At 44.2% G+C, this 22,687-nt stretch overlaps 1 protein-coding gene across 1 annotated transcript; it reads left to right on the forward strand.

Annotated features, from left to right (window-relative positions):
• The first annotated feature begins 1,097 nt into the window (after positions 1 to 1,097).
• On the forward strand, positions 1,098 to 12,557 carry LOC107108495 (cis-aconitate decarboxylase-like). Its single transcript, XM_015408931.1, has 5 exons — positions 1,098 to 1,106; positions 8,852 to 9,016; positions 9,790 to 9,891; positions 10,845 to 11,050; positions 11,639 to 12,557. Exons 1-5 carry the CDS (start codon positions 1,098 to 1,100, stop codon positions 12,555 to 12,557), a joined length of 1,401 nt encoding a protein of 466 aa, XP_015264417.1.
• Positions 12,558 to 22,687: the final 10,130 nt, after the last annotated feature.

Raw genomic sequence — 22,687 nt, forward strand, 5'->3', positions numbered from 1 at the left:
CCGATAGAGTTGATGCTCACCCACACAGTTCCTACATAGAAGTTACACATGTAACCAAAACAGTAGAAAGAAAAGATAAAGGAACTAATGAAGTCACACAGATTGCCCAGGGCCATGGGCTCAGCATACTTGGTGTTCTTCTTCTCTTCCCTGACATTCTTGGAAGAACTGCGGCTGGCTGACCCAAGCAAAAGGACATTGAAGAGAGGGTTCCCAAAGCCTGGCAGAATATATCGTTGAGTGATGCCCTTGAAAAGGAGTGCTATTGCACCATACAACCCACAGATGACAATGGCCAATTCCAAGACTCCTGAGACCACCAGAGCCCACTGGGCAAAGAGTCCGACTGCTTCAAACACCAAAGTCAAAGTGATGGCTCCAAAGACGAAGGGCATTATGTAGTTCACAGTTGCAGAACAGAAGGACAGGATGAAAGAAATGAAAATATAGGCCACCAAGCCTGCTACAGCACCATCCCTGGTGGAGAAACAGGCAGGGTCGAGTGAGGGGAGGGCAGAGACATTGCTGGGACTGAGGGATACATTCCCTGGCAAGAAATATGCCTCGGAAACAATGCGCGTGGCCCCGTAACTGCCCCATAGGCCAGCAAAAGCCAGGAAAGCTGTGCCACCCAAGTGGTCATACTTCCGGAAGGTCAACAAGCCAGCTAAGAGTTGAGACAGGCCTCCAATCAGGATGAGGTGAACTCCTAGGGGACCAAACAGAGTTAACCAGCAATGAGAATGGTTGTTAAAAGAGCTGAGCAACTCAAGGTTAAGACACTTTTGTTTCTGTGCAAATTCTGTGTTATAACTGGGGCATGCAAGGCGCTTCCTCTGGACTTTTAATCAAGCATTTAACATAGATGTTGTGAGAGCTGAAAATGTATATTCTAGAAAATAAAGAGAAGATCCTTGTCTCAAAAAGACTTGAACTTTCTAAACAATTTCCCCAGTGTCCAAAGCTAGTGAGATCATCCCTCTATTTCCTGGTCCGCCCTTATTTATGTCAATGACAAGGGAGCCATTTTGCACAAGAGAGGTTGGGGTAGCGCCAGGTGAAGGACCCCTGCATCTGAATACAGCACCCACAGCAGAATGATGCTAGTGTTCATTGCTCTGCAGATGCACGGCTTAATTGGTAGAGGTGAAGGGTGAGGCTGGCTCTCTACTCACCGGCTAAGATGTTTTCCACCCCCTCAGGTTGGATGTTGCTTTGAGCAGAGGAGAAATTCTGCAGGCACACAAGGAATGCACTGATGACATTCGCCAGAAGGCCCAGGACAGAGGGCTCGCTATAGAAGACAGCTGCAAAGCCTTCGGTGCTTGCCATGGTCTTGGACCTTTCCAGATGCAAAAAAACAGGCAGTGAGAGCACAAGTCAGGGTGGGGAGAGGATTTTGGCACTAAAGGACAATTTTGAGACTGGAGCAAATGCCTGTAAAGTGGTGATTAACGAAGCCAGCTGGGCAATGAGGAGAAGGTCGCTCCTTCTTAAATGAATGTGCCTTTCATGGGGTCAGTGGAGTTGTGGTGCTCAGGAGCCATTAAACAGAACTGAAAGTGAAATTTGGTGATCTATAATTAGAAGCTCCTGTGTTCCAAAGGTTAAATGGGTCCATTGCATGAGAAGCGTGAGTGAGCTCCACTCTAACTCCTAGTTGGCATTTTCAAACTTTCTCTCCTGTGCACTCCCCATGCATATGAATGTAATTTTTAAAATGCACTAAATTGTCTAGAATTTATTACACATTTAGAATAAGAGGCAGGTGGGGCTTCTTTTTCTATCCTCTGCTGCACACACTAGCCTCAGGTGGGGCCTGGAGATCTCCCGCTTTTACAACTGATCTCCAGGTGACAGAGATCAGCTCCCCTGGAGAAAATGGCTGCTTTGGAGGGTGGACTCTATGGCATTGTACTGTGCTGAGGCCCCTCCCCTCCCCAAACCCCACCCTGTCCTGGATCCATCCCCAAAGTCTCCAGGTATTTTCCAACCCTGACCTGGCAACCCTATCCTCTGCTGTTGTGTGCATAAAACCCTGTGGGCAAACATCTTCTCAGTTTCGCATTCCCAATCTGAGGCTAAAGAAAGTGGACACGATCCATTGGGAAATGAGTAGGAACTGTGTAAGACCACTAATTGTTCCCTTTCACTTTCAGTTCAGTTCACACAACAAAATGATGTGAGTTAGGAAGGAAGAGGGAGCAGAAAAAAGTTGCAGAAAAAATACGAAAGGTGTAAGGTCTCATCTGATGAAACCTTAAGTGAAACGGTCTATTGAGTGCTGTACCGTCAGAAAAACTTGAGACCAATTTACTTCAAAGGAAACACCTAATGATTTGTCACTCACTGGATGATTAAAGAAGATATATATTTTTCCTAACAAGGTTTCGTTATCTTATCACAGTTGTTTTTCCTTACTAAGTACCACCTGGAGGTTGGCAGCCCTAATTGTACTCCTTGTCATTGCAGAAAGGATTGATAAATCCAGCTCTCCAAAAGCAAAATCTACGGGTGTTTGCATTGCAAAATGCATTGCAAAATAAATGCTATCAAATTGTAACCAATTCATGGCGACCCCAGCAAGAGGCTTTCAAGGCATGTGAGAAGCAGAAGTGGATTGCCATTGCTTTCCTCTACAGAGTCTCCCTTGGTAGTCTCTCATCCAAGTATCAACTCTGCTTAGCTTCCAAGGTCTGACAACACTGGGTAATACCATGCCACCTTCCCTCCACTATGTTTCCAGAAGCACCATCTTAAAAGGACACAAGAAGAACCCTGTTGGATCCAATCAAGGCTCCATCTTTGTAGAGCCAGTAGATGGTCGGAGTTGTGGCTAAAGGGTTAGACCTGGGGGGGGGGGAGACTTGGGTTCAAATTCCTACTCTGGCCATGTAGTGTCATGGTCAGTCAATCAAACTAACCCACTTCACAGGGTTTTTGTGAAGGTCATCGAACTGAGTAAGGAAAACCATAAAAGCTGCCTTGAGCTCCTTGGAGAAAGGGCAGGATAAGAAATGTAATAATCTAGCAGTGGCCAGCCAGTTTTGGTGTTTTTTTTTTTTTAATCCTTCACAGGCTTAAACATCTGAACAAAACTAGATTGGGTCCAATTTCTTCTGAACCTTAGCTAGTATCTCTAAAATGGACCAAATAACATCAAAATGAGGAACAATCATAGATGCCAAAGAGTTAAGGGCATGGATTTGGGAGGCTAGAAGTTTACTCCCTGATTTTGTAGTATTTGACTCAGACCCAGTTGGCTCTTCCCAAAAGGTCCTTCATTGGTTCAGTCCTCTCTCTTTTTATCCCACTGGGATTTTCCAGCTCCACAACTCTGTTTTGAAACTCTGGATTGTAAGGACAGTACTTCAGAACCCTAAAGTTCCATTCGGGTTTTAGCATCACAATTTTGTGCACACAGTTGTTTCCCTCCAGACTTTTTGTCAAACCACAAAATACTAAAAATAACACCAGACAGTTGATGATTGTTCTTTTGAAGCTGACTGCTGGCCGTTAAGGGGACAACAGATTTTCAGCTGCATCCAAAGATGCCTTTTGGGAGGCAGCCTGGGTGTGGTGGACAGGGAAGAGATGACACAGAAGCCTGCAAAAGCTTATCTGGGCATGAAAAGAGATGTTGGCTAGGGAAACCTGGTCATGTTAGGCTATACATGAGTTCCAATTATTAAACTGAGCTGAGTGACTAGTAAATTTATGATCTGAACGGACTTTCAGGGTACCTGCAGACCTCTTGCTCTTACAAATCTAAGGAAGCAAGATTAAGCAGGTCTACTCTGAAGTAAGTCCCATTTCGTTCAGTGGCCCCTGCTCTCAGGATTGCAGACTAACCCCCAGGGGATATTCGGTTGGTCAGTATTTGGCATATGCTTGTAGACCTGAATCCCTTTGACGTGCTATGTATATAATAATACTATCAAACAAGGTCTTTATTGTATTGCATGGCCATGGAACCGCCAGGCTTCCCATAGATATTTTCCGTTAACTTATTTGTTTAGGTTATTTATATGCCACCTTTCCAGTCTGAAGAACTGCTTGCATTCTCCTGAATTAATAAGTACCTGGAGGTCACTCCATCTGGCCTCTGATTTAATCAGAAACCTTCATGCCCAACCCTACAGATTATATGCCATCAAGGCACATAATGTGCTACTAACACTCAACAAGTGTCACCTCTATTCCATGGGATGCTGGAAAAAAATTAATTAAAGGAATAAATTAGATGATTCAAACAGCACACTGTGAGGGATGGCTAGCAAAAGAAATACCCTATTTTATATCCTGGGAGTATTTGGAAGTCTTTATTGTTTGTTTAAACAGTATCACTAAGGATTTATGCGATAGGCAAGTTTTCAGTTTCCTCATGGCTGCTGAAATACTTATGATTAGGATCGTTATGAACCTTTTTTCTGTGAATAGTTTTCCATAAGTCTGCCAGCTTGGCAGTATTTCCAAAGGAAGACAGGTCCAAATAATACCCACTTGGCTCCATGAATCATAATATATTTTTTTCACCTGGTGGGATTTTTAAATGTATTCCTGGGATTCCATTTTTTTTTAAGCAGCTATTTATTTCCTTGTTTAGACTTGGGGCCTGGCTGATAAGCTAGCTGTTCCTCAGCACAGTGTGATATGTCCAGTTTGGCTCCTCTCTCCCTCTCCTTCTTTCTAACATGATTTCAAATACCCCAGACTGTCAGACAGCAGCAAGCTGTATGGAAACACAAAGAGATACTGAACAGTTTCTGGGTTCAGGATAAACCTGAGGTTCATCAGAACCTCTGATCAAGCCCTCCTGGACAACTGCCTTTTCCTGTCTCACCTAAATCTCTTGATAACATCTCTCCTTATTTTGCGGTATGGCTGAGGCTGTTAGTCACAGAACTAGATTTTACATATTTACATTTCCAGTTAATAATCTTTCCAGAGCATTCACATTTTAGCCATTCTTGTAGGTGAGTGAAATCCTGTCCAGAGTACAATGCAACATGTCTTGAAAAAGGTGGTGAAGTCAAAAGGTCTGTCATGATATGGACAAGCATTCATACGACCAGCCTAATAAATTCAATACTGATAGAACTTTAGGGCCAAATCTGTTGTGTGAACCAGGCTCAGATTTGGGGAAAGTCATTTTCTTGCACTTCTTTTTCATGTTGCTTATTTAGAGAATTTATACCCTTTTCCACCGAAACAGATATTAAGGCAATTTATGAGTAAAGATATAAAAACCAAAATTAAATAGCTACAATACGTAACACCCATCCCTTTAAAAAAGGCAATGATATTTTCAGATTTTTGCCTCTTTACCAAAGATTACACAACATTTCTCTGAAAGAACAGATGCTGGGTTGAATTAATACTTCATATAATATCTATTTCTATATTGATGGAAATACACACACACACTGTTCAGTGTCATAACCAGATAAGACAGTGTGCAATAAATGCCTTCTATTGAGCCAAAGATCAAGTTTTCTAAACACACAACTTGGTATATCACCATTATCAGTGCATAAGCACAACATAGATTTGATTCCTCTTCATTAGATATAAAGGGACGAACCACCAGGAGATAAAGATTCAAGGAATAACAGAGATAAAAGTCATGTCAGCAACAAAATATATCAACCTCAAGCAAGGGATAACAAGCACCACAGAATGCAGGCAGAGGAATGTCTCTTCTAAGAGAGTTATTACCTGATCTGCAAGATATTTTGAATGAGTGGCAGCTCTGTCTTCTCTGCCTGTCATTTCCTGGTACACAACAGCTTTTATAATCCAGAGAAAATGGGAGGAGCCCAAGATATGTTTGGGGTCGTGTCATTTCTGGACATCTCTAGTATTTGAATTGCTCTATGTTCCCTGAATTCTGCCCTCAGTATTGTTCTCACCCCTTCAATTAACTTCCCTGAAACAGGAAAAACCACCATCTGGGGCCCCTACCACAAAGTGGCTGATGTCATCACCTGAAACCCGTTTGCAAGAGAGATATAAACCCTGACATCCATGAGCCCTTCAGACATAGCTCCAACCTCTCTGGAACAAGGACATCCAAGAACTACAAACAGCCACCAGAATGGTCTATCTTACCCTGCAGGTAAAGGCTGCCTCTTGAGGTGAAAGCTGCTCCAAGTCTATTCTGTGACCAAAGTCTCTCTCTCTCTCTCTAAAAAAAAATAGGTCTACTTTCCAACCAAAATACAATATTTGATTATCTCATTGGCAAGTTTGCATTTGTATCCTTTGTGAGAAGATAAAGTCTGTCTTGTCAACTGCTTTTTGGAGAACTTCAGAATGTGTCTTGTTCTTTGATCTTGAATTCTTACATTACATATTTCTCTATGCTGCTGCTTCTGACCAACTTGGTTACCTTCCTTGACAGCCAGCCAGGAATCTTGAAAAGATTTCCCCCCCAACCAAGCTTTTCTTCCTTACTCTACTTACTCATACAGACTGTTTGCTTTTTCTCCGCTTCTTGATCTAGGAGTCTTTTAACAGCTATGAACTAAGAGAGCAACAGAGGACATGTTTATCCAAACCCATCCATTCAATTGCAGTGACCAATTCCATCTCTTTATGTTCCAGAAATCTCAGAAGGTTTTTGCTACATCCAGGCATGTGCACAAAGTGGCTGCTAAAGGTTTGTCTCTCTTTTGTAAAGACATTTACATATTTCCAAACAAATCTATTACTTGTTGCATTCTTTCTTCTTAGACAGCTTTAACTGCTGTAGAAATATATCTCTCTCTCTCTCTCTCTTGGAGGGGGTGTAGGCATGCAGACTTGTCCTCAGGATCCTCTCTCAGCTTGGGAAAGAGCTCTGTGAGTTTGTCCCACCATTCAGCAATACGAGGAAATGAAACCTTGTTTAAGCTATGAGTCCAATTCTGTACTTATTCACATTGGTCCACAGCTTCAGTCTGAAGCCACTTACTATGAAGTGAGTCCCACTGAACTTGGTGAGACTTCTAGGAAATCAGGTTTAGGATTGTGCTGAAAATTTGCAGAGATTCAGATTAGAACAGTGGGACAGGATGTGTGTTTGTGTACTAGCAGATCTGTGGTCTGTAGGTACAGGATAAGGTTCCCTATCAGAAACTAATGCGGTCTGACCCTCCTACCCGGTCACCTACTCCCTGGGAGTCAAAGCAAGCAGCTCTGAGCTCCTTGATGAAAGAAGGGGAACAGACTCTAAAGCAAGATAATGTAAGAAAACCATGTTTGCCATCTTGTCTTTTTTCAGATGTGTTTTATATGGCAGTTCTCTTAAAAAGAGCAATAGAGAGAGCACTATGAAATCCAAAGCATTATTATTTTTGTCCCACACATTCCTGTGTACGCAACAAATGACTAAGTGTCCGTTTCCTCCCAAAAACAGACTTTGAGAAATGGATGGAGTGTGGCAATTGGTACTAGATATCTAACATATTTTCTTCAATGCTCACATTAGTATGATGTGAGTCAGAGCTAGCGGTGTAGTGGTTACAGCATCTGACTTAGGACTGAGGGGATCTATCTCCAAATACCTACTTGGCCGTGAATCTCCTTGGGTGACCCAACCAGCCTCCAAGGTTGTTCTAAGGATAAAATAGAGGCGAGGAGAATCCTTAAATGAAGGATGGGGGGGGGGAAACCATAACAGATAGATGTGACTGAATGCAAGTGTGGTATAGTGGCTGAAGGGCCAAACTAGGAGGTGGGAGACCCAGGTATGAATCTCCACTCTACCATGAAAGCTTGCTGGGTTGGGACCTTGAGCCAGTCACACATTCTTAGCTTATCCTATCTCACAGGGTAATTGTGAAGAGAAAACTGAGAAGAGGGGAACAATGTAAGTTGCTTTGGGGTCCTCTCAGGGGAGAAAGGTGGGGTATAAATGAAGTCAGTAAATAATGTATGAAGCCGCCTCATACTGACTTGGACCGTTGGCCCATGTAGCTCAGTCTTGAGTCCAAATGGGCTTCCCAAACTCTTGTTTAAATTGGAGATGTTGGGGATTGAACCAGATACCTTCAGCAAGTGCTCAGCCATTGATTTATGACCCCTTCCCAAACATCTATGAACACATGAAGCTGTCATGTTGAGTTAAACCATTGGTCCTTCTTGTGCAATACTTTCTACTCTGAGGAATGGCAACTACCCAAGACTTCAGGCAGAGAAGTGTCTTCCTCAGCCCTCCTACCTAAGAGCCAATAACTGAAAATAGGCCTTCTGTGTGCAATGCTGGTCCTGAGCTAGGGTTGCCAACCTCCAGCTGACACCTGAAGATCTCCTGCTATTACAATTGATCTCCAGACAACCAAGATCAGTTCCCCTGGAGAAAATGGCTGTTTTGGAGGGTGGACTGTATGGCATTATACCCTGTAGAGGTCTTTCCCCTCTCTGGCTCCATCCCCAAAATCTCAAGGTATTTCCCAGTCCAGAGCTGGCAGCCCTATCCTGAGCTATGGACTACCCCTGGAAATGGGAGGGAATAAGTGACAGGTAAACTCTTCCTCAGTTCCACCACAGTGGTTGCAAAGAGCATCCTTGTTCCAGCCTTGCCTCCTTCAGGTGACTTTCAGAGACTAAATGGTTGGTCACACTGTCCCTTTTTTCTCATGAGTTGGGTGAGGCTGGTGAAAAACACAACTGTTTTCCCTGTTGAACTTTTAGCTGCTCCATCTTAGCAGTTCTAACGTCTGTGATGTGTCACTGGACTGAAACGTGACAGGCTTGTGTGGTGCCACTTGAGGTGCCAGGCAGACCACTAAGCACTGACCCATCAAACACCTTCCCACTGGTCATCTTTTTTGTCATCTTGACAGTCCTGGAAAAGAGCACCTCAGAGGAAACCGTCACCGGCAGCTTTGCATCCTTCATCTGTAATGTCTGCCCTGATCACCTCTCGGATGTGGTTCGTCATCGAAGCAAACGGATGATCCTTGACAGCATTGGCGTGGGGCTGGTGGGCAGCACGACCCATGTATTTGATATTGCCCTGCAGTATTGTCAGGTATGAATAGCACTGGCCAGTGTGACTCGCTGGGGTGGTACAGTCAAGGATCTTTGCAGAGACTATGAATTACCAGGTCAAGGACTGCCCTGAATAAGAAAGGAATCCTGTCGTCTCTGTGCCTCTGGACTATTTAAATTCAACTGTCATCAGGCACTTTTTTCAACTTTCTTCCAGGCTGCAATGTTTGCAATTGCCACTCATCTTAGACCAGCAATAGACAAGTTTGCACATTACGTAAAAGCTCAAATCTAGGGAGGGTCAAGATTACTTGGGTATTGACAAGAACAATACCAAGCCAAAACCATTGTATTGGATGAAACAGGATGTCTGGGAATAAAGTGGTTTGCAACATACAGAGTTGTGGGGTTTTCCTGAGCTGCTTGGTTTGAAACTGGCTTAGAAAAATATGCTCCAGGAAGAGCGCAGATATAGATGAATACAGAGCATCCATCCCCACTTGGAATGTCTCGTAGATCTATTGGGAAGTGACAGGAGGGCTCTGATATTTGAGCTGAACAGCACAACACAAAAAGGGGTGCCAGGAGAATGAAAAAAATGCTGGCCAGTGAAGGCAGGTGAGCAATGTCCACCTAAACCTATGCTACTTCTATAAACAGGATGGAATGTCTTCAGTAAATCCTCAGTACCAGCTTCCTTTCCGCTCTAGAGATCTCTAGTCCTGTGTGTGTGTTGATAAGTGGGGCTGAACTTGGCAGGAGCCCTCAGTGCCCTTGCATTTCTCACTGTGACTTCTCCACTTCTGTTGACAGGAAATGTATTCCTCCTCCTCCTCCAGCCTTGTTAGTTCTGTCTATGGAAGGCAGGAACTGAAGCTGTCTCCTCCTCTGGCAGCATTTGTTAATGGTGTGGCGGTAAGGATTTCCCTCTGTTTTGCAGTCCTTGCAGCACTGTGCTTAAGAGTGTGGATTGTTTGGAGTGAGGAAGCAGGTGGGAAACGCCCCTGGAGATGGGTGTTTTATTTGCACTAACTGCTGAGGGGATAACATTTCTCCCATTTGAGTCCAAAATGAATTTAGAGTCAAGATTCTAGCCTTTGACAGAAACAAATTGATTCTTATTCAGGGGTCATTTTGTAGAAAAAGAGGTGCAGGAGCTCATTAGCATAACTCGTTAGCATAACTTATTTGCATATGCTACACCCCCTGACATCACTGGAAGTGTGTCAGAAGGCAACACCCACCGCTCAGGCTCCACTGGACTGTTTTGGATTGCTAGCTATTGGGGGGGGGGGAATGTGCAGATCTGTCCTCACAGAGGAGGGAGAGCTTGTACCTGAATAAAACTTGGACCTAAAGGTGCCACTGGACTGTTTTGGACCGGGGGACTGGGGGGAGCTCTGCAACTTACCTGGCTGCTTCTTGCTCTTACTGAGGGCTGCTGGGAGCAGGGGGTGGGGCTTGTTGCATGTGCCTGCCCCCTGGGCTCTTTACTGCCAGAGCTCCGCTCCTCTAGGAAATGACCCCTGCTTATTACCATGAGGGCCAGGAACTTGTAATTTTCACAAAATCAGGATTCTGGCAGCGTCCTCATCAAGGGATATTCCTTTGTAGTAATGCTTAGAGTGTCAGAACAGGATCTGGGAGACCCAGGTTTGAATCCTTACTCTGCCATGGAAGCTTGCTGGGTGACCTTGGCCAGTCACACACACTCAGCCTAACCTACCTCATAGGGTTGTTGTGAGGATTATATGGAGAAAGCGAGAATATCATAAACTACCTTGGGCTCCCTTCCCAATCATATCCCACAAATTAAAGTGAGGTTGCTGGCAATCACTTCTAAGTCCACTGACTCTCCTTCTCTTCAGGTTCACTCGATGGACTTTGATGACACCTGGCATCCAGCCACTCATCCTTCGGGAGCCATCCTGCCTGCTCTCCTGGCAGCCTCCCAGACAGTACCTGCTGCTTCTAGACCTAATGGCCTAGACTTCCTGTTGGCATTTAATGTGGGCCTTGAGGTGCAGGGGAGGCTGATGCGCTTCTCCAGTGAAGCTCACAACATTCCCAAGAGGTAAATGTTCTTTGGAACCTGCTGAGTGGACAAAGCTTTTGCCCTGTGGAAACCAGACAGTAAGAGCATGGCTGCCTTACATTGGTGGCTTCAGTGCTCCATGGAGGGCTTTGTCACCTGTCAGATGGGCACCTGGTGTGGGAAGGTAATAGATATGAAGGAAGAAAAGTCAGTAAACCCAGCCTATTATTGTGCACATTAAGAGAAGAGCAGCAGCCTGCTGTAAACTTCTGTGTAACTCAAAAGCTTGCCTATTTCTCAATCAACAGCTGGCTCAGTAAAAGATACTGCTTGCTCTGTTGCTGCCCCTTCTGAAATGGAACATCGTCTTACCACTTTGGGGTGGGTTGATGTGAAATAAATACTGCTTATTTGCATTTGTCAACATATTCAAGATTGCTCCCTGCCAATCAAGGAGGCTGGGATTAACTCTCTGCTTGCAATCGAGACAGGGGCAGTCCCTCTGAGCCGCTTGACATATACATAGACTTGCATCTTACCACATCCAGGGAGTACTCAGGATGCCTCCTGCCATTCACAAAATAGGTAAAGATCTCTTCCTAACTCCCTCTGGGGTTTCCTTTCTAGGTTCCACCCTCCTTCTGTGGTCGGCACCTTGGGCAGCGCTGCTGCTACAGCCAAGCTCCTCTCTCTGAACACAACCCAATGTGGCCATGCCTTAGCAATCGCAGCCTCGCTGGCAGGGGCACCCATGGCAAATGCTGCAACCTTGGCCAAACCACTGCACATTGGCAATGCCACCCGCCTTGGGCTAGAGGCGACACTCTTAGCTGCTCACGGGATGGAAGCCAACCTTTTAATTCTGGATGACGTCCCCGGCTGTGCTGGCTTCAGTGCTTTCTATGGTGACTACCAGCCCAGACCGCTCACACTACCAGCAAACAGCCATGCGTTTCTCCTGGAGAAGCAGGATGTTGCATTCAAGAGCTTCCCAGCCCATCTGGGAATGCACTGGGTGGTGGAGGCTGCCCTCTCAGCCAGGAACCTTCTAGTCAACCATTCTGGCTCTCACTCCCCTTCTGCCATCCACACCATTGTTCTGAGGGTGCCGGAATCCAAGTACATCAACAGGCCCTTCCCTGAATCTGAACATGAGGCCAGGCACTCTTTCCAGTTCAATGCCTGCCCAGCCCTCCTGGATGGCAAACTGAGCATTTGCTCCTTCAGCGATGACAATCTCCACCGGCACGAGCTCATGCAGTTGCTCTCCAAGGTGATGGTGGAACATCCCAAGGACAACGTGGCCAACTTTGACAAGATGTATGCAGAGGTGGCACTGGTCCTGCAGAATGGAGACATCCTGACAGGCCGGTGTGACACTTTCTATGGGCACTGGAGGAGACCCCTGAGCAGAGAATCTCTCCTCAGGAAATTTCAAACCAACGCTTCTCGAGTCCTTCCAAAAGACAACATAGATAACCTTGTGAAAACAGTAGACAACCTGGAGACTCTCCCAGACTGTTCTTTGTTGGTTTCCTGTCTCTGAAACTGATTAGAAAAATTCTAAACTACCATGACAACAAAAATGAAAATTGTGTAGGACATCCTGCCAAATTCAAAACCAGCATGTACAATTTGTACATAATCTGGAAGATGCCAAAAAATCCCTTATGAATTTAGGCAATGCCCCTGTAGTCAGGGTGCTATTGAATCTGTTTCCCATGTTCTTTTAAATTGTCCATTTTATACTAAGATACAAGAAAAATTTCTGGACACCTTCCTTTTTACATGGCATGGTCTTCCTGAGAGTGTGAAGGTCCACCGTCCAGTTGCTACTCTCTGGGCAAAATGCTTCAATAACTGTTAATGTTGCTTGTTTTCTTCAATCTGTAATTCGAATCAGGGAAACGATTAATTGATCAGTTCTTTTTTGTTGGCTGTCTGACAGCCCTACTTTTGATGTATTCCTTAATTTTAATGTATTCTTATCTCTGACATGCCAATAAAGGTTGTCTGTCTGTCTGACTGTCACTTAGAATAACTGATTAATGTGATCATTTGTGATTTATTCCACTGGACTCTTTGTTTTATTCTGCTTTTAAATTATTATATTCTGCAAGTCAGACAGGAAACATATCAATATGTATCACTGAGAGAGTCTAAGAGCTGCAATAAAATTTGAAAAAAACCCAAAACACTGAGATCTTGGTTTCTGAATTTTACTAATTTCTATTCTTGGTGAATGTTCAGTTTTGGATGTGGATCTGGTGAGTTCGTGCTACAATTTTGACTACAAGACTATTTTGTTGAGAAAACTGAATATCAAATGTCTTTGCTTGTAAATATTTTTAGAACCTTCACTTATATAATACATGGATCCTTTATCTCTTTTGAAAAAAATGGGTAATAAATTAATGACTTGGAAGTGATTTTCTAGGTATCCCAATTCTAGCTAGTGTAGAAATATATTGAGGAGGAAGAATTCTCATGCAAAATCTGAATTTATAACATTTTAATGTATGCAAATTATGTTTCAAAAAAGGAAATCTGTACGTTGTTTAAATATTTAATTAATAGTTGACCAAAGAGACATTATTAATCTTGCATCTAGATCAATATGGGTAGCTATCTTAGTCTGTAGCAGTAGAAAAGAGCAAGAGTCCTTAAAGACTAAAAAAAAAATGTGACAGGGTATGAGCTTTCGTGAGTCACTCCATCTGAAGCAACTCCATCTTGCTCTTTTCTACTCTTGCATATGAATTGGCAATATGGCTCAAACAGGAGAGCCAAAAGTACATAGAAAGCATCCATCCATGTTCAAGGAGATCACACAGAAACAAAAATAACTGACTAATTGGAGACTAGCTGCCGTCATTATTTTCATATAGGCAATAACCCACTTTGGAAACAATTCTTCTGTTCTGGCAGTTATGAAACTTGTAATGTTATTTGCATTAAAACAATGTCCTCACAACCAAGTTGATCTTTTGCCTCTTAGCACAGGTGTTGGCTGGGTCTGACCTGATGCCTGAATTTACTCTGGGGAAATTCTTCAAATGTATTGAGGTTGGTCCTGATTGTTACAAGCAGCGGCGCTCCAGCAGTAAGGAGCCCAGGCCCTGCCTTTCCTGGCCGCTGGCAGAGAGATTTTTTGGGGGGGGATTTAAATCCCTGGGTTCCCTGCCTGACCTTCTCCATGTCTGCTTCCCTGCCGTCCCCCTCTCCAGCCAGCCTCTTTCCCCCTGAGCCTCTCCACTTTTGTCGAGAGGGAGGGGGGAATTTAAACTCATTTGCATATGCCTTAACTCATTTTAAACATGCCTGCCCTTTGTCAGGGGGTGTGGCATATGCAAATGAGTTATGCAAATGAGCTCCTCCACCTCTTTTTCTAGGAAATGACACCTGGTTACAAGATTAATTTATTTGTATGATTTTAAGCAAATGCCTGTCATTGGGGTCTACCTTCCATGAAAAAGTCTGATATTTTGGGGTCAGGCAATGAGTCTTCTGACTCCTCCAATCTTTCAGGTCATGCTGAGGGATCCCAATGTCAGGTCCCCAGATTCAAGTCCCTAATTCAGACTTCTGCATCCTCCTCTGTCTTCAGATTTGGGTTGATCTCAAGCCTTATTGCGGCCATATGAGCTGCAGTTAAATCCAAACACCACCTGTCCCAGCTGGCTTTTGCACAACCATTACATTTGGGGAATCAAAGATTATCTTATTACATGGTAGCCTCATAGACGTTGTTTACAGGACTGGCACTCAGATGCTCCATCTATTTACCCATAGCTTGGAGCAACCCATTGAATAAACCCACCAGACCATTTGAAGATTCACTGTCATTCATTAATGTTTCAGGGACCAAGATTATCTCAGGAGGAAGAATGCATGGTCTGGGAAACTACTGTGGGGGATGCCTAGACCTCTTTGACACATGATCCTTGTTAGAATAACTGGCATTCAGCAAACAGCTCTTTGCCTAGCAATAGGGGGAAATGAGGACAAGATCTGGGGCATTTGCTTTTCATCCTTTTCTCAGAGGTTTCACTCAGTTGTGGGAAACAGTATCAGCTACATTCATCAAAAGCCAAGGTCTTATTTCTTTCCTGGTCACACTTGCACAAGTTATTCCATTGACCAATAGTAACCATGTCAAATTATACCAATATGACCCAGCCAGACTGTCCTGCTTCTAGAATGTCCTGGAGGCTACTTCCCATGATTCAAAACTCACATGTAAAAGACCTCTTTCATGTAAGAATAAGCACACAGCCTGTTTGTGGATTGTCAAGTGATAATTGGACACATATGTTCTGTACATAGATTGCATGCATGCCAGTTGCCTTTCATGAAGGGCTTTTGCAACTAATTTCATCAAAATTGCATTGAAACAAAAGGGAAAGCTGAAGGCTGGCCTTTGTCTCAGAGCTGGGTGGTTGAGGAGAGGCATCAAGGAACTGTCCATGGACCCTTCCTCTGCTGTGGCAAAGTGTTAAGCATCCCTGACAAATATGCAAGTTCTTCTGGGATCACTTTGTTCATTGTAGGAAATACCTGGTTTTTGAGGTCCTAATCAATACTCCAAATAACAATTTTGCAGCTGTAAACTACTCAGATAGGGAATGGTGGATGATTGACCCTCTTGCCCAGCTCCTCCCCCTCTCTTTACTCCTCCTGCTGTGCCAGAAAGAAAACACTCCTGGGTTCAGACTGAGTCCACAGAGGCATGCCCTCCCTCCTTGGGAGGAAGCCCCATTTGCAGAGTTCTATCTGCTGTCAGAGGGCACCTTTAGGTTGTACATTTAGACTGCCGCAAAGCAAGCATGTAAAAGAAACGTTCCTTGGAAATTATGTCCCGGGGCATGGTGGCTGTGGGCCCAGAAGCCTGTGGTACCTTTTGCCCTTGGAGCTGCAGGGGAAATCATACTGTTTTGCGTTAAGGAAAAGCAACTGTTGATACTAAAGCAAAGGGTCTGCTTTCCAAGGGAAATGAAGGCTTGAGACGGCCAGGTAAATAAAACCCCACCGTCTGGTTGACAGTGATGCCAAAAGGAGTTGGGGCTTGACAAGCAACCCACCAAAGCCCCTTGTTCACCGTCATAAACAACCCCAAGAAAGGAGTCCTTGTTCCAAAGGGCTTCACGGTGGAAGAGGCACAAAGACTTCCCTTGCAGATGTTTCCTTGCAAATAACTTTCTAGCAGGAAGTCAGGAGTAGGCTTGTCAAATGTGGCCTGCCACCTTCATTCTGGCATGGCTCCTAACCCTTTGGAACAGCTGCATGGAAAAATCCAACATGGGGAACTCTCTGTGACATGGCCGTCTCAGGCAGACATGTAGGCCTTCAAGCAACTGAGAGAAGCAAAAGTGAATTTGCTTTGGCCCACCATTTCTTTACTTCTGGCTGAACAGTACAATTTGGACAAGATGTGAAAGAGGCCTTCTGGGTAGCAAAGACCTTTTGGCTTGGAAACAAATTCTTTGATTTTAAAGAAATAGTTAGGATAACAGGGAGTTACCAACAAGTTACAAGTAGGTCTTGAGACCATATGTTCTTGCCTGTTTTAGGTGGAATTTCTCAGTGCATAAAACAAACAATCCACATGGATCTTCATAGTACCATTTAACTTCTCTCAACATAACAGCTTCACTTTTCAGCTGATTACTTCCATCCAAAGATGGCACCACTAGAAGGCATCAATTAGACTACTGCCTCCAGCAGTGGATTTGGAGGAGGGGGGCATAGCAAGCGGTAGAGTGGAAGGACAAATATGACCCACAGCACTGAGTGTAATGGGAGGCTGTATGGGAAACCCATTTAAACAAAAGCCTTGTAGTGCCCATAATGATGTCAGTAAGAACTTTGATTTTGATACAAATGGCGATAAGTGTGATCCAGTTTCCTGGAAATACCCTTTAATCAGACAGACCTGTATGGAGCTAAGTTCAGATCCCTGCAATGTGAAAGGGGGGGGGGAGAATGTTGAATTGCCTGGAAAGGAAGGTGGGGTTTCTTTTGCTGTCAAGTCATAGCTGACTTATAGTGACCTCATAGGTTTTCAAGGCAAGTGATGTTCACAGGTGGTTTTCCATTGCCTGCCTCTGCATAATGACCTGGTATTCCTTGGTAGTCTCCCATCCAAATACTAACCAGAGTTGACACTGCTTAGCTTCTGAGATCAGGTGGGACTGGGCTAGCCTGGGCTATCCAGGGCAGCGAAGGAAAGGAACTAGTGGGTGGGAAACATAGGTCATCTCTTGGGTTTTTTTGTCCCCCTGCATGATAGTACCACAAAGGAAGGAGTTAATCATACACAAACTCAAAAGAGAAAACACTTGGTCGATGGTGCTAAAAGGAAAATAAGGCAGACTTGTAACTGGTACCTGCACAAGGAAACTGGTTAAAGCCAGCATTTCAGACCAGGAAAAGAAAACCAGCTCTTCTTCCTGGAACTCCCTTCTTTCCAAATAACACTGAGATGAGCAGGCAGTATCAGAGCAGCCACCTCTCCCCTCCACAAATCCAGCATGGATCAATGAAGATCCTCTAGCTGGGTGCACGCAATCTATTCAGTATTCAAATGCCACCCCTGCTGGAGGTGACTGACAGCTAGAAGAGAGGGTGGAGATGATGAGGCAGATGTTGCCTGCCTCTACCAGCAGTCAAGACCTGGGTAGATTGCGCACCTCACCAGAAGACCTCACTGATCCATTTGTAGGGGGAAGTAGTGGCTGTTTCTGTTGCCATGCAAGGATCCTAAAGGGCTGTTATTAACTTTGTTCCTGAGCAATAAAGACTGAAGAATGCACGTCCTGTGTAAATAGGGACTGGAATGTGGAATGACCCAGAACTACATGCACAAAAGAAGAAAAACCTTCCTGTAAAATGCTGTGTAAATGGTTCCTGGGGGCCACCTTTCTTCTTGCCGCTGTAAGACGGACCGGTCCTCTAATCACAATAACTCATCAATCAAGAAAAGACAAAGTCTGCAGACTCCATGGCGAGCCCTTTCCTTTGCGCACAGACAGCATCCTCCTCCCTATCATTTTTTTAGCCCCCCCCCCTGGGGATTTTTATTGCATTTTTAATAGACTGCAAACTACAACGAAAAATTGGGAAGGGGTAACTACATCTAGGGAGAAAGGAAAGAAAACCACTAATAACTAAAACCCCACAAATAGGAGATCATAACAACAGTTTATACAAATGTTAATCTTAAATTGCTAGTGTTACTTTGAACATAGTCGGTTATGCAAAATTATTTATCTTTTTATCCATTGATTTAACTGTTTAAGAGAGTCCCAAGAGCATCCAATAATAAAACCAAAATTTAAGGCACATTTCAGAGTCCTTCAGCCTTCATTTTGTTTTGTCTTTTCTCATCCTCAATTGATATGCATGTTTGGGGGCAGCCGCCCCTTTATCGGAAGCAGAATCCTCGTCGGAAGACACTGAGTCCAATTCGCCACTGGATTTGCTGTCATCTTCTTCCTTAGTGACCTCGTCTGTCTCTCCCAGGGCTGGCCCCAGCTTATTTTGCACCCTAGGCGAGGATCCCTTCTGGCGCCCCTTCATGCACCCACCAATTTTCAAAAATAAATGCATTTTAGGAAGAATGAAAAACACAAATAATCAAGAAATTCCCATAGTATGGGGCTGGGTGCAGCTTGGCGCCCCTAAGGGCTGGCCTGCTCTAGGTGATTGCCTAGTTCGCCTAGTGAGTGAGCTGGCCCTGGTCTCTCCCAACTACAATCTCAGGAACCCACGAGCTTTAAGGACAAAGTCAATATTTTCTTTTTTATCGTGTAGTTTGAAAATGATTCATTCTGGAATTAACCATCTGTAGTCAATGCTGTTTGTTTGTAGAAAAAGGATTAAATCTTTATATTTCTTTCTCTTTTGCCTTATTTCAAATGGGATGTCTTTTAGAATCCTGATGGTGTTGTCCCCGATTTTCAAGGGTGTTCCTGTAGTTGCTGTCAGGAAATGGCAAGAACTATGGCTCTCACCCTTGAGTCACAATCCCGGTGGATGCCACTGCCCTGACCAGTGTTTAGTAAGATTAAACATTGTCCCTACACCCCCCTTAGACTTTTGGTCCCTCGACCCCAGCATCAATCAATATAGTTTTGGGGATGGATCAGCAGGAGGTGTGCCAGAGGGAAGTGAACAAGCCTAGCCCACCTCTCAAGACCCTCATAAAAGAAGGCACCCAATGCTACCCACTTACTTACTCTCTCTTCTCCCTACCTCCATACCTATCCCCTTACATGACTCTTGGGTTAGCACTCCCAGAGTCCCCACGTGTTTCTGCTGGCCAGGACGTGAACCTTGCACCTTATAGTCAACCCCCCATTCTTGCTGAGACTTGCTTCATTCCTTCGAAGCCGGGTAAAGTATTACCCACCAACGATTATCTTGCTCATGCAAATGTGCTACTTTTCCTATCTAACTTTCCTAGATCTGTATACTTGTGTGTGCATTTGAGATATTGTACGCTTGTGATATATCCTCAGTAAACAAGACCATCCTATACTAAGTTCAGTCTCTGAGTCTGTCTCTCAGAATCCGGATACAAGTGGAACCCCTGTATACACTGGTGACTGCTCCCGTACTTGGCTATTGCCTTGTAATACATCTTAACTCCCCAGTACAGTTGACAACACGTGGCAATTTGGCTAACATTTCCTTGCTGCCTGCTCCTGTCAGTGTTATGTGGGAAGAGGGGCGTTTCAAAGAGCTTCCCCCCTCTAATTTGTGAAGTGTGAAGTATGTGAAGTGCTGATTTTTACCAATTGTGCTTTAATAAGAAACAAATAAGAGATCCCTCTGCTCAGGCCTGCTGTCAGCAATCAACTCTGGCTAGCAAAGGGTTACTTTCTAAGTGTGTGAGTCTCTGCAGGTGCCTGATCAGAACGCAACACCTCTGTGCCCTGTTTGTTTGCCCTCCGGGGCAGCTAGTTGGCCACAGGGTGAAACAGGATGCTGGACTGGAGAGAACGTTGGTCTGATCTGGCAGGGCTCTTATGTTCTGATAAATACTCAACACCAGTGCTGTTGATGCACTTACATGGGGACAGTCAGGGTACATCCCATTCTCTAAGGAAGCATCCTTGTTAATTCTATTCCAGTGGTTCTCAAACTAAGGTGCAGCCCTTGGGGTGGTATTGAGGACCTCAAGAGATGGATGATTAAGGGGCTTCTGAGCCAGATGCTGCCTTTCTCTGCCACTAGCCGAGACCTGGGAAGATTGCCTGCACCTGGCCAGAGGACTCTCATTGTTCCATGTTGGATTTTGTGTGTGTGTGTGTGTGGGGGAAGTGGCTGTTCCCAGACTGCCTATTCATCTCAGGGTTATTTGGAAAGAAGGGACTTCCAGTAAGAACCATTGTTTTTCTTCCCTGTCTGAAATGCTGGCTTCTATCAGTTTCCTCGTGTGGGTATTTGTTTTACAAGTCCCTTTTATGATGGGGTCTTATGAACAGTGTTTGCTTTGCCTTATATCGATATTTTATTTTGGCACCATCACCCAACAAACTCAAAGTGGTATGGTGCTTTCTCTTTCAAGCCTGTGTATGATTAACTCCTTCCTTAGTAGTTTTATCATGCAGGGGCCAAAAAACCCCAAGGGACAACCTGTGTTTCCCATCTGTTAGCTGATTTCCCAACAACCCAACATTTTTTCCTTTCCCCGCTCTTTCTGTTTGTGTTGTACGTATCAAAGTTCTCACTGTATATTGTTCAATGTCAAAGTTCTCACTGATATCATTATGAACGATACAAAGCTTTTGTTTAAATGGGTTTCTCATTGACTGTCTGATTATACCGTGTGCTGTGGGTCATATTTGGGTTAGGTTTTACAAGGTGGCTTCCTTAGAAGATGGGGTGTAATTGGATTGGACTGTCTGTTTCTATCATGAGTGGATTGTTTTGCTCTTAACAATTCTATTTATCAGCGGAGGCAGAACATGGCATCAGCCACTGACATGGCTGGACATTTGATGGGACTCACATATTAGAAACAGGCCCAAGCCAAAACAAGGTTAACTTCTGCTGCCTAGTCTGAACAGAGGGCTTCCTTGTCTGAGCTGATATGCATATGGTGGATGGCTCAGTGGGCTCCATGTGAGTTCTGTTCATTTGAAAAGCAGTAGCAGAAACATATGGCCACTGGCATTTCTTGAGAACCAGACACTCTGTCGGTCCCAGAGTTCACTGCTTCTGATCATTGCAATCTACCGCAAAGCCACATCTAACTTTGTCCACTTCTCGCAACAGCTGCTTCCTGTGTAAATCCCACCACTTGTGCACTCCTATGGATGTTTAATGCCCACTCCCATGGGATAAAGGTGTCCCAAACCAAGATCAGTACATCTTAGGGGGACTACACATTAATTGGAACAATGGATGGAAGTCTCCCTCTGTCCTGAGTCTGACACTTCGGATAACTTTGTGGTCTGTTGCAGAGAACCAGTGGGAGCTGTCCATGGTTTTGAAGAGGGGGACTGGATTTCTCTGTGTCACACAGCACCACCCACTATTTCAGATTCTGTATAATTCAGTACCTTTCCCATTCCTGAGGACCACCGATAACTTTTAAATCTCAGTTTCATGATTTCTGTGGTCTATACAGGAACACAGAAGTTTGTTTCAGTACATCAAAAAAATTGTATAAATTAAACACAGAACCAGGTTCCATTAATATATTATCAACCTAGCTTTCGTGACATTACCTGGCGGGCATTTTTCAAACCAGCAGAGTAAAAAGACCACTCTGCTTGCATGGGAAGAGGCTTGTGGACCACTAGGGCACCCATTTGTCCAGCAGTCTGTTTCCAACAGTGGCCAGCCTGAGAAGCTCACAAGCCATGTCCTGGTTCTGGTGTTTGGGTCTATAGCACCTGTAGATGGCCACTGCATCATGCACATGGGCAACTTTGGGTCTCAGTAGCCAATCCTCTTGGCTGAACTCTAGCACAGGGTTTTATAACACCATCATGGGGGAGGGTGTGTGTGCGCTGCTTGTCCAATTATTTGCAGGTAGGACTCACATCATGCCCGGGCCCAGTTCCAGCTGAAAGAACCCCCCCTCAAGATTTTGTTAAGTGTTTGGCCTTGCAAAATGTGAATCATGTTAAGAATGTGACGGGGAAATTTTTGAGGGTTCCAACGAGGTGTTCAAATAGAAACAGTGGATTTTAACAGAAAAGAATTTATTAAGTAGTTCAAACTACAGAGAGAGATCCTATCCAGATACCGAGAATAAGTTCTCCAAAGTTCTGATAGACACATCATGCATTATATTGTATCATCTTTCATCTCCAGTTACCCTGTGACTATTCCCTACATATTCTCACTATGTTTTCATTATCATATACTATGTTTACCAATTACATTTCTTTAATGCCCATTTCAGCACTTGGTTACAAAGACATGCTAACCCTAAAGATAATAGGCATTTACTCAGTGGTAGGCAACTGTTCATGGCTTGTATCTTCATATTCTAACTTCCTATCTTATCTCTGAGGCTAGGCTCAGAGGCTGTTTTGAGCCTAGCCTCAAAACAGACATCAGCAGGCACTTGAGTATCTTACCAAATACAGCACTAGATCTACTTCAAGCAGGCATGTGACATTCTTAATGTAACACCTTCTTATGATGCTAGCAGTATTA

This window comes from Gekko japonicus, unplaced genomic scaffold (assembly GCF_001447785.1).
Source record: "Gekko japonicus isolate JY-2015 unplaced genomic scaffold, Gekko_japonicus_V1.1 scaffold19, whole genome shotgun sequence".
Classification (NCBI taxonomy): domain Eukaryota; kingdom Metazoa; phylum Chordata; class Lepidosauria; order Squamata; family Gekkonidae; genus Gekko; species Gekko japonicus.